Source organism: Perna viridis, chromosome 10 (genome assembly GCF_037379345.1).
Source record: "Perna viridis isolate PV_CMFRI_1.1 ecotype Kerala chromosome 10, ASM3737934v1, whole genome shotgun sequence".
In the NCBI taxonomy this organism is placed as follows: Eukaryota; Metazoa; Mollusca; class Bivalvia; order Mytilida; family Mytilidae; genus Perna; species Perna viridis.
Window position 1 is genome coordinate 30,788,273 of NC_142454.1, and position 13,292 is coordinate 30,801,564.

General features: G+C 33.8%; 1 protein-coding gene across 1 annotated transcript in view; it reads right to left on the reverse strand.

Moving 5' to 3' along the window:
* The window catches only part of LOC148605349 (uncharacterized), a 28,159-nt gene that overhangs the window by 6,458 nt on the left and 8,409 nt on the right, over positions 1–13,292 (reverse strand). Inside the window, exons 2-3 of the mRNA XM_088547578.1 lie at positions 3,080–3,154; positions 669–727 (exon numbers count right to left, since the gene is read on the reverse strand). Of these exons, the coding sequence (XP_088403704.1) occupies positions 669–727; positions 3,080–3,084 (64 nt within the window). The 5' untranslated portion in view covers positions 3,085–3,154. The remainder of the gene's footprint in view (positions 1–668; positions 728–3,079; positions 3,155–13,292) is intronic.

Below are 13,292 nucleotides of genomic sequence, written 5' to 3' on the forward strand. Positions count from 1 at the left end.
TTTATTTTCTGAACATGTTTATGATCATTATCTGATCATGAATATGATTAAACAATTTTCAACACAGTCTATCATGATCATTTTTGTGATCAGGTTTGACCACATTTATGTTCATTTGGTCATGTTCATACTCATTCATTTCAGTGATCATTTTTACATTCAAATTTATGTTGAATATTGAACATGGCAGACGCAGCCGTCAATGTCTTTCTCCTGACTCTATTTGCACAAAAGTAACATATTAACCAGTATATCGAAGAAAAAGAATGCATAGATTCTGACATGATGACAGTTTTGAAAATGTTGTAATGCAATACAGAAAATCTAAGGTCAACATTCAAAAGTATGTTCAGGACATTGTACCAAGTCATTCCTTATCATACTTTCTTTCGAAGGAACTTAAACTCTAGTAAAGAGTATTTCTTCCAGTAACGATAAAATATGCTGAGCAGGAAATATTTACATTTTATGTTTGATTTTGTGTACTTAATTGAAAATGGTGGCCGCTGTCTTTTATCATAAAATTGTTCTTTCATTGACTGTTTGTTTGTTTGTTTGGTTTTTTTTTCAATTAGCACTTTAATGATCAATGTATAAAATATAAATACCGTGATTGTTTTTCATGATCATGATCATTATCAGAATTTAAAAACTGCAACAATAATTACCTTTCGAATCAATCGGGACTGGTAAAGTCAGTAGTAAAAGAAAAAAAACACCTGACCAACTGAAAAGAAAAAAAATAAAAAGAAATATTCATGATCTTGTATGTACAGACACATTTTTTCCTGGCAATGCACGTATCGTACTTGAATTTCCAAATCGGCTATGCTGATTCCTGACTGATTTATTTTTCTGTTACTTTCTAGAAATCAGGCATTATTTATGCATTTGTTAACACTTTTTTTAAATATATCTTAAACAACATGGAACCACCGAATCTTAATTTAATTTACATCTGTCAGGCATTTTGCATTCGCATATTAATCAATATTTAAAATAAATATTAAAGTGCAAGCTTGCTGTGATTTACTTTATCATATTGATATGTCTTCGTGTTTTAATACATTTTTTTTATATGGCCCATCTGGACACTTAAAAACATCGCAACAAATGGAGCTATCAATGTAATCCTATATATTAGTATATTAATTCAAGATAATAAACTTGCCGATCGCAATTTATATTTGAATTTCAATTTGTTTGTAATTCTAAACCAAAAACAAAACAAAACAAAACAAAACAAAACAAAAACAAAGCAAAACAGTTTTACACAGCCTTCTGTCTTAAATTTTGAAAATGTTTTTAAATATGATCGCATAAAAGCTGTTTCAAAAGATAACCCTTTTGCAGATGTTTACCATGACGACAGTCCTTGGTTGGGCTTACTTCGTCGTATGGGTTGATCCATTGGCATATATTAAAATATAGTTCATTCTCCACATGGCCTTGATTCAATACCCTGTGCAAACTGCATACGACTTACATATTCTATGGTCAACGTAAGGGCACTAAAATTGAGTTAAATCTCTTGTCTTTCAAATTTTGTTTAGTGTTGTAGATATTACTCTAACAGAATATTTGACTTAATTATTTGTATGTTCTTAATTTATTACAGGATAACACTACGTTATATAACTGTGCATTTTAGACTTATTTTTGACACTACCCCATATGTCCCGTGTGCAAATATAAGGTTGGTCAACTAGCATATAAAGAATATATATTTGTGTCCACCTTCGAACTTGACACACAACAAGACACAAAATAAACAGAATTTTTTTAAAAAATGTTCGTAAATGAGAAATTAACATATTATGATTATTTAAGTCTATTATGATTATCTCTTTTTTTATTGAATTTGGTTTATTAAAAGATGTACAATAAAAAAGAACAACACTGGAATTTTCACGGCTGACGTAGATGCACAATCGCAACTACTCATTGGAAAGTCATTTGATATTTAAATTTGATAATTTGTTCTATGTACATATATGTACTTCATTTTTTAAATTAAAATTGTTCACGCACTTACAATCTGCAGAAATATGTCATTTTTGAGAAATCGTATTGAAATTAATGTGTCACAGTCACACGTATGATGCTTATTTTGACAATTTTAAATTTGAATCAATGATATCAGTCCAGCATTGAAATTAAATTTGCACCCATACAATTTACAGAAATATGTTACTTTGTGGAACTGGGACTAAATATGTATAAATTTGGAAAAGTGTTTCCGTATTTTAAATTTGAAATAAAACAAGAACATCAATTTTTAAGAATCATTTTAGAAATTAAATTCATTCTACATTCATACATATATCTATAATTTTTAAGAATATTTTGAATGATTATTTCTTATGCACCTTGGAGTGGCAATAATACATGTAAACAATGCAAATATTGTGTGATTTCGGAAATTCTAGAACTCAGCGGCGAGATTCTAAACTCAATATTGATTGCACGAAACTTTCTGCATCCTAATGCATTGTATGTGTTTAAAAAAAAAAAAAACATTTATTTTTTTTCTTTTCGGAATGGGAAATAGGTATTGGACAATAGGAAATAAGTCGTTACAATATGGGATGGCGCAATGTGAAATGGGGCTATAGGGAATGAGGGATGGGCAATGGGGTTGGAGCTATGGGGAATGGAGCATTGGGCAATGGGGCAATGGGGTATGGGGCAATGGGGCATGGGGCAAGTTGGAAGTTTAACGTTCTTTGAGCTATATATAAACTAAAGCATTATTAATACAGGTACCAAGCGAGATAATTCAAACATTTAATTTCAATCTCACATTATTGTTCATATAATATATTCACTAACTAAAATATACAACATAGCAACGAAATGGTACACTCTATGACAGAAAGCCGTTTGTATCTCCGTTTATGAAAAACTATTTTTGCCATTATCCAATTTAAAAAAAAATAGGCACATGCTGATTTTCGCACGTTTGGCATGTCTTAAAGCAAATGATAAATTACAATAGAAGCAAATCAAAGTGATTTTACTACATTGAATCAAATATTGATATTACAACAAGTCAGTTAAAATAGAAGGTTAAGCTCACCTCATTGAAGAAACAAAGAACTGGCTATAAATGTATATTATGCACACAACAAAGTCTCCAACTAAACACACAAGTCTGAAAATAAAATGAAATCATGTATATAACATGCTGTAACACAAACAAATATAACTTTAACGCAAAGTTGTCAAATATTCAAAAGAATCATTCTCAATTTCATTCTGAATTTAAGAAAAGATATAATTTATTTAGGAATATTCATTTTAAGCTGTATGTTAATGTGTAAGGATATTTAGCGATATTTCAAAGGATTTATGTCTTAAAAAGGTAAACATTTTAATTCAATCCAGTCTAATGTTATACGTAAATGCATTCCATAGTTTTATTTCATTGATTCTTTCTGACATGTATTATTATGCTTGAGGTTCACAATATTCTTATGATAAATATGGGCTCAATTGCACCACAAACTTCACTCTGCCTACGGAAAACCTATGCATCTAAAACGACTTTGAGACATAGAATCCCCCAGATACTTAGTGTGGTGAACTTTATAATGCAAATCCGTTTCATTCCCTCTTAATCCGATAACACATTCATAAAAACCTAGGATTCCTAACAACATTAGCATATAAGTGTTTTAGAGGACGTTCATTCCTTATGCAGTTAATGTCTTGTATATGTACAACATACAATACTCTCAATCAATAAGACTTTTTTTTCTTATTTTGGCAAGCCTTTTATTTCCAGCATATACAGTTGAAGCACTCTATCTCTCCATTAACAATGACATTACATCTTCTTGTCCTTAATCTTCTCAATTCCATACTAGTAATTGTACTATCATGATATATCAATTTCAAAGTGGCAACTCTGAAAATGTTTACAGATATTGTTCTTTCTCGGTTATATCATGTTGGTAGGACCGTGGCAAACATGTTACAATCAGTAGCATATTCCTTTACATTGTGTGAAAGTCCAAAACCCAATGCTTACATGTCCGACTTTTATTCGAGCGATTCTGGTTTTGCCATTTCACAACTATCTCGGTTTTCGTTTATCTTTTTCCCCCTTTATCTGATATCACATGACCTACATACTTCGTCTTTCTTTCAAAAACGGACAATTCATTGGTTTTTAATTTGGATATATGCCCTTATAATTTCAAAGACTGTATGTTATACAACTGTTAGTTATCAATTTTCCATAACTGGTCCTAGTACAGGAACAACAGGGCACATTCATTATACTTTCTATCCATTGTGATATATAATGTTTAAATTGAAGAATCCATCGTGCAGACGATGAAAGTCGAAATTTCCTGAAGGTATAACAAAGAAGATAGTCCCTTCTTCACAATAATTAAAAACATCAACCTAATGTATATCCATGTTTTGAAATGTTTTGATAAAACCAATACGTACGGGGACGAAATAAATCAACTCTAGAACAGCCATTATACACATTTATAATACATATACATGAAGCTATGTAAATGCAAAGACATTAAGCAACAAGGAAACAATGTGTAGACAGCTCAGTTTCGTTATTGCAATCAGGACAAGTAAAAACTTAGATATTTTGCGTACATACAAATTATAAATATTATGCCAGGCCAAGAGGTGTGCATTGCTATATTCATGGCGACTACTTAAAGCTTTGTTTTATGAACATTGATTTTTAAAGGAAATGTTTGTTACCTATTAATGCACAGTATATACATGTACCCAGCTAACATAATGTAAGAAATCTAAGAAATCTAAGATTTGTTACGAACGATTTTATTTATAGTCTGGACACATACACTGGGTGTCTTAACCGTTCTTTTTTATTCCCACACTTATCAAGATAATACAAATATGTCCGAGCGGTTCCAAACTTGAGCTGACCTCGTCACATTGCTTAAGCAATAGTTATCATAATTTATTGTTACAAAATGTTTTAATAAAACCCATACTTAAGGGGACGAAATAAATCAACTTCACTTGTTAGAACTGTCAAATTTGCGATGCAAATTTTTGGTCGTTCCTTCCGCGGGACTCGAACTCGTACCGCTGTGACATCTATGGCAACACCGCTTGTAGTAAGTCCAGCGCCCTAGACCACTGGGCCAGCTAGGCTGTATACAAATATAGCTTTCGCTGGCCGGGTCATTCCTCCTCGTAGGATTAATCTAGGGCTGTAACTTAGTACACGATGTATGGCGGTACGGGACAGTTCACTAAGATGTTAATATGTAGGATAGAGGATCAAATTAATTATGCAAATGCGATGCAAATGTTTGGTCGTTCCCCCCACGGGACTCAAACTCGTACTGCTGTGACATCTATGGCATGTCTGTGACATCTTTGACCATGTCTGGTCTTTGTCCCTGGATTACATTCTTTTGATTACCGCTATTACCTTGGTTCCCTTGATTACTCTTTCACACCACTGGGTCGATACCTCTATTGGTGGATTTTGTCCCCGAGGGTATCATCAACCCAGTAATACAATTTTTATAATAAATGGTTTTAACAAGAGGAATGAAAGAAAAACTGGCTCGGACGTCGCCAAGTATAAAAAGGTCCGAACCTGACAGCAGATCGGACACTCTGTTGTCTTGTAAGTATGTGGTGTCCCCAGATGGGAATATTAGCACACTCACATCTGGTATGGAAAGTGCTCCGACCAATTCAACTAAAAGTACCCAATTACACGTTCAGTCTGCACACCGTCTATTCCAGTACAAAAATTCTGACTATTTTAAAATAATCAAACCATGTTCCATCACTTTAAAAGATATATTTGACTACAACGATAACGAACCACATTGTACCATATCAAAATGTGGCATTAAAAATTGCAAAACATGCAACATTCTTATTACCGATCTTTACTTCTCCAGTTCCCTTACAAACAAAACCTTCCATACAAGAAGTCACGATGACTTAAGTTGCAAATCAACAAATTTAATATATAGATTAGAATGCAACTTATGTGGTTTAATATATGTCGGAGAAACACAAGAACGATTAAATAAAAGAATTTGCGGTCATCGTTCGGGAATTAACACCACCAAATTCCCGACAGTTTATCAACACTTTAATCAACAAGATCATTCAATCCTCTCCATGAAAGTTCGTATTTTAGAAAAAAATTACCACCCTACGAACAGTCCCCATCTAAGTAAAAACTATCGTAGGGAAAGAGAGGAGTACTGGATACGCAGACTCTGTACTGGAATACCTTACGGATGCAATGACAACATCAAAAGAATAGGAAACCTTTCAAGCCAATATAACAAAAGCATGAAAGTGATGAATTTATTTAACAATAATCCAAGACGGGAAAGGAGTCATGGCCATCACCACTATACGTCACCTAAGTTACATGATGTCTCCATAGATGGTCTCCTTCCTTTCATACAAAAACCTCTTGGACTTCATCACATTAGAACCAAACTTTATTCTATACCTCTCACTCCGCTACACTCACTTTACAAAACAAGTCTTGACACTCCTGTTTCTGAACCCACCTCATCATTATATAGACTTGTTGCCATCATTTTGGATATTGGTTTCCACAGACTCTTTAAACCAGTTTGTGTGAAAAGTCAAGATGAAGAAAAACGATCATTTCTTCCACTGCCGTTTGTCAACAAAGGTATAGGTGCAATTAATTTGGCTAACATTCTCCATCACAAAAACGTTACCAACAAAATTCCCCCATATTTCAAAGACAAATCCATACGAATTATTTCATATTCCTATACTTCACCCATTGCATCCAAAATTTTCAATTATAAAAGGCTATTGCAGAACCTCGAGATTGAGGACTTCAAGGCTAAACCACCTGGCTGTTCTTACAAAACCTCTCCATTCGAGTATGGTCCTTCTAGTCACGTCCTTACGGGAAATTTAACCATTATCGAAAAGGAATCTTTACGTAATATCCTTTCTAAATGTCCCAAGTACCGTGAACCACGCTCCATAAATTGGAATAATAACTTTAAAGTTCTCATGGATGCCGTCGAGGACTATACAAGAAAATGGATAAAACAAGAACAAGAAGACATTGATTCTCTGTCAGAGTGGGTAAAGGCCATGAGGTTTTTAATTTTGAAACGAATGAAAGTTTTAATTAGGTAAATGAGTGCCAAGGCTACATCAGTTTGCAAAGACCCCGATGTAGCAAAAACATTGTGTACTATACATGACAAATATGTTGTCGTACCAGCAGACAAAGCCCAAAACAACATTGTTTTTGTCTGCAAAACGTTTTATATCCAATGTTTATTATCAGAGGTAGACGTAGAAAAAAAAGCAGTGATACGACCTATACTGCTACCACTATCACCAAAGAAGAGATTGTGGAAAACCATAAATCTGTGCTATCCTCATTTGGTCTCTCTACCAAGGACGATGATTGTGAATTGTTCAATCATATGTGACTTCTCTCCAGTAGCTCCACCCAAAAGTGACATACAATTTTTTCCATAAAGAATGAATATTACTTAAAGTAAACTGAAAAAATAGATACAAATACAGTAGAAAATATGCACATTATAACCTCAGTTAACTTTGGTCCAAAAACAAATAAGAAAACTTTTAACTTCTCGATACAAAATAAATATATATGACACAAAATTGACATACGAAAACGAGACGTGAATATTGATCATATCTAAACTGGACAGTCACCTCTACAAATTCACTTCCAGAAGTTCGTAAGAGTGTAACCAATTTGATTTCAAACACTAATTTGTGACAGTTAAAGAGTCCTTCAGTCGATAGTTGCACACAGCAATACGGTCATAAAATATATAAAAAAAAATATGTGCAAAAGAGATAACTTCAAAATACATTAAATAGTCTGCACTTTGTAAATAAATAAGCACAGATCATTAAAAGCCTGATAAGAAACCAGGCATCAAAGCGCAAAACAAATATAACAGTTAACACTATAGATACATGTACAACTCAATTAAAGAGGCTGTCAAAGAAATATTACCTCCAATATTCAGATGTATGAATACACAAAGAGAAACATTCAAAATTAAAGATATAAACATAGAGAGAAAGCAATATGTCTCTCCATTCCTGTAGCTCAACCCAAAATGTTCTCAATGACCGAAAAAAAATGCTTGCACTAAAAAATGAACGTTACCAAAGTAGAAGATGCAAAATAAAAGTGAATACCAGTAAACTTATGTAACTGCAAATAAAAACAAAAAAAGAACAAACAAACAAACAAACACAGACTGTCACCTAACAGGTAACTCCAAAATGAAATATGTATATTTCCCAATAATAAATTGACGTCTCAGCATTTTTATCCTTGGTCAGAGATGTTTGCTCTTTTTGGACTCCAACGTTAAGCCATCCAAGCTCGACTCTTGATACAACTTCAATGATTTTTTTCTAGTTTTGCACTTTAGCTTTTCTTCCCACTCGGGTGGTTTAGTTTGGTCGCTAACATAGCCATTTCTCTACACAACAGTCTGATTTGCGGTATTATTTCTTTTTTTGAACTCCCTACTACTGGAACTATGTCTTGATTACTTTCATGAAATAATTCATAATGAAATGCAAACCGGTCAGTGAATGAATTATTAATTACGTAATGTTACGTAATCATTTACAGTTTTGTTGACACATCTATTACAGGTGAACAATAACCGGGCGGCCGAAATTGAGAGGTTGTTTTTACTTGAAATATGTAACTAAAACTGTGAAAAATCGGCCGATGTATGGTTTTAGGGGATGGCCGGTATATTGAAAACAAAACACACAGGTTGTAATGTATATCGGCAGGGACTTTTGAAAACGGCCGGTTTGGAGGGAAGACTGGTTTTCTGAGGGTCCAGTCTGGGGAAGTTTCACTGTATATAACACGATATTGACGATTTAAAGCAATAAATCACCACAAAATAGGTTGCATACTTATACAAGACATGAATATTGATGATATCTAACCTTGACGGTCTAAAGGATATCGTAAATCCCGTACAAATCCCCAAAATAAGTTTTTTTGCTGATGATTCACTTCCGGAAGTTTGCAATTTGTGTAGACAACGCCTTTTTCTCTAACAACAACATACTTTTGGATGCCTTTGAAACCATATCAAGTTTTTGTCATTCATTTAACTTTACACATCAATTTGAAACAGTCACAGTATTCTTCATTTTGATAGTTGGATTCAACATTATCGTCAAAAAACGTAAACATTTATACACAAAAAACACATACATGCAAGAGAGATAACTCTGGCTGACCAAGGACAACAAAAGATTCTGTAAATAAAAACCAAAAAGCGATGGCAAGCCGGAAAGTATAAGGCATTGAAACATAAACAGTAATGAGGATTACCACTCAACACACATGCACAACCAAATAAGATGAAAAGGTGTCAAATAAATATTACTAACAATATCCAATGTATGAATAAAAAAAGCCAAACATTCAAAAATGAGACAGACAAAAACAACAAGGAGAACGCAATATGTCCTTTCTCTCCAGTAGCTCAACCCAAAATATTCTCAATAAACGAAAAAAAGCTAGCACTAAAACAATTAACTATTACGAAGGTAAAAGATGCATATTAAAAGTAAATACCTGTAAATATATGTAACTACAAACAAAAAACAAAACAAAAAACAAAACAAAAAAACAAAAAAACAAAAAAAAACGGTCAACTTACAAGTAACCCCAAAGTCAAAGAAATATTACTACAAATATCCACATGTAAGATTACACCAATCTAAACATTCACAATTTAGGTACACAGTGACTGCTGACAACATGGGGCTGCCTCCTTATTAATCATGATAATCTACCACAGTTACTACTGAGAGTAAAAGGCCTGCTTCCTGTAAAATACAAGCAGCTCTCACAAGGACTGCTGACAGTATAGACTTTCATCAAACTAAAAAACGAACAGCTTTCACACGGACTGCAGAGAGTATTGGCTTCTACCAAACCAGGATCAGCTGCAAAAATGACCAGTAAAAGCATTGGCATTCTTTCTAATAAATCTATAGTACCTGCCGTTAGGACTGCTGAAAATACTACAGAATCAGGAGCAGCTGCCAAAATTACTGTTGAAAGCATGAACCTTCCTCTTACTAAATCAATAGCAAATACTACACAAAATGATTGCTAGATTTCTACTAAATTAAGAATAGCAGCCTCCATCTTAATCAAGACCAGTTTCTACAGTGACTGCTGGTAGTAAGGGTTTGCCTCTTACGAAAACAACTGCAGCATCCAAAGTGACTGATCACATTATGCACTTGTCCCATACTTTATCATAAGAATGGGCCACAAAGATTTCTGACAGTAAGGGTCTGCGTCCTACTAAATCAAACAAAAAGCTGGCACAGGGACCTCTGGCAGTTTTGTTCAGTGTTACGAGCAGGATTTTATCTCCACCGCCCCTTTCCGAAAAGAAAATATTAATCAGTGGTTACTACCTAATTTATATATGTAGATAGGTTTTCTATCCGAAATATAACGAGAAATAGTCACTTTCAAATATTGCCTCGTTTAATGTGTGATATAAGTATATGGTTTGCAAATTGTTATTTTGTAACATATAGTTCTTCAGATTTTTTACAATAACCTGGAAAATCCGAGCATTCTAAACTATTGGAATTATTTCATGTGTATAGGATAAATTCTTATTCCTCAGACATTAAGCTATAGTTAACCTAAATTTTTAATCCAATCATTCCCGGCAGTTGTATATCAACAAATTTTTGACCGATCGCTCTAGATGTTTCATTAATTCTAGTAGTTTGGACAGAAGTAAACGTAGCATCGTTTATCATTGATTCTGAAAGGTATACCTGCTAAGAATAAATACAAGAGGTACGACAATTAATTCACTAATTTTCAGCATGACACGGGTTGTTCCCTTATTGTATGACTTATAACGTACATTTGTTCTTAGCCCCACATTGGAAGAATTCGTTAGATATCACAAATAATGATGAAATAACGTTTTGTGTTGGACTACACAAATGCTAAAGTACTAATGTTATACTCGGCCATAAGAGAAAGTACTCTTCTGCATATGTAGGTATTGTTTTTTCTTTCTATGAAGTGGAGAGACAGCTTACAATATTTTGCAGTAAATGAGATACTTTCTGTCTTCCAGGATGACACAGGAAACCCCTTTTTCTTGATAGTATATGGATCTTGTACGGTCAATGCGGAACACTTCAAAAACAGTACTTCATAGGTTGCTACTATCGTTTCGAAGTTTAGCTACATTGCGTGAGGGGGATTGTTGGGCAATGTTTTTGTTCTTTTTTTTTCAGTTTTAAAGACATTAGCGCTGACATTGTCTACACACCATGTCCAATTATCAGAACAAAACAAACAATTAAACAAGATTTTGAACAAAAAGCAGAGATATGTCAATTTATGCCTATTTCATGGATGTTAATTTGCCAAACCAACCAATTCACAAATGCACATTTATGAATTGGTTGGTAACAACATTTTCCCTTAAAGTCCAGACTTTGTCATAAAGGTACATATGCTGATTCTTTTCTACTATCTTTGTAATTTGTTAACATGATACATATTATTTTAATAAATATAAATGAATTGTAGGATAACACGACAAATGGAAAGAGAAGAACTGTCAGAAACAGTACTGATAAGCCTGTACATATTACAGGGAAGAAGCCTTCAGATTGTAGAAGTAGTACATATCCCTGCCGCCTACTTTTCCATCAAGAACAGTTGCCTAAGTATATGGTATGTAATGTATAAGTGTGTTATGAATCTTCAAACCAACTACTACCCTTAAACCCCAAAGCCCGAAAAATGACTCTCTCACAACACTTGGATCAACCTACTAGATTGAATCGAAAGCGTCGGCGGCGCCATGGTAGAAGACGATCGTATTGGTACGATAACGATGTTCCAGTTTATCAGGAAGCTTGCCCTGTCCCAGCACCGCAACCAGAGCCATCACTTATTACATATCACCGTTGTGGTAGGCCTGGTCATATAGCAGATTTAGGCTAGAGAACTCAAGAAAAACAAGACCGGACTTACGCTTCACACCAGTCTCAACCATCTCATCAGAATGAAACTCCCATTCGCACCGACAATGCCAATGAAGTGACTGTGAAAGTGAATGGTATTGCATCATCGGCTCTTTCGGATACTGGTTCCACAGTTAGTTCAGTAAGCCTTAGAAAGTATTGTATACACCTTGGTGGGAAACAACCGTCAGATCGTAATATACTACAGAAAGCATATCTCCGCCTTCCACTTTGCCATCAAGTACAACTGTGTAAAAGTATGGTATGTAGTCTATTAATTTGTTATAAATCTTGAAAAAAAGTTACTACCCTATATGATATATGCTTGAAACCTGCAGCACATACGTACAAATTAAAATCCGGACTTGGCACCCCCGCCCACCCTTCTGCATTAGCAGTCACATATGGTAAATAACCAAAAGGCTTCCCCTTTGTAACAGAACAAATATATGGAGTTACAGTATACGCAATAAACTGTAATATGTATTGATATAGTCACCATTATGTGAAAAGAAAAATAATATATATGTAATTGAATGGTGCTGTCCACAAAAAAGTGTTAAGTGTCATTGATAAGTTCATACACGGGTAAGAAGTTGTCATAAAGGTCCATATGCTGATTCTTTTCTACTATTTTTTGTAATTTGTTAACATGATACATATTATTATAATAAATCTAAATGAATTGTAGAATTACACGACAGATGGAAAGAGAAGAACTGACAGAAACAGTACTGATAAGCCTGTACATATTACAGGGAAGAAGCCTTCAGATTGTAGAAGTAGTACATACCCCTGCCGCCTACTTTGCCACCAAGAACAGTTGGCTAATTATATGGTATGTAATGTATAAGTGTGTTATGAATCTTCAAAACAACTACTACCCTTAAACCCCAAAGCCTGAAAAATGCAGCAATTACTTATTGACATTTCTTGCATTTCTGATGGAAATAACACGAAGAGATTTACCAATTTTACTTTTAATTAATTATAGAATCATAGAAATTATAGACTCGGTTAAAAATACTATTTCTCCTGAAGGTTTCCCCTTTTACAGAGAAAAAAATATGAAATAGGAGTTAGCAGAATAAGCTGAAATACGTCAATTTAATCTATTGGTGGATTTTAATTTCCGATTTTTTTTTTGATTTTTTTTTTAAAGTGGTGGGGTATATCTGGGTATTTGTGTATTTATTTGACTTTGATGTGCACTT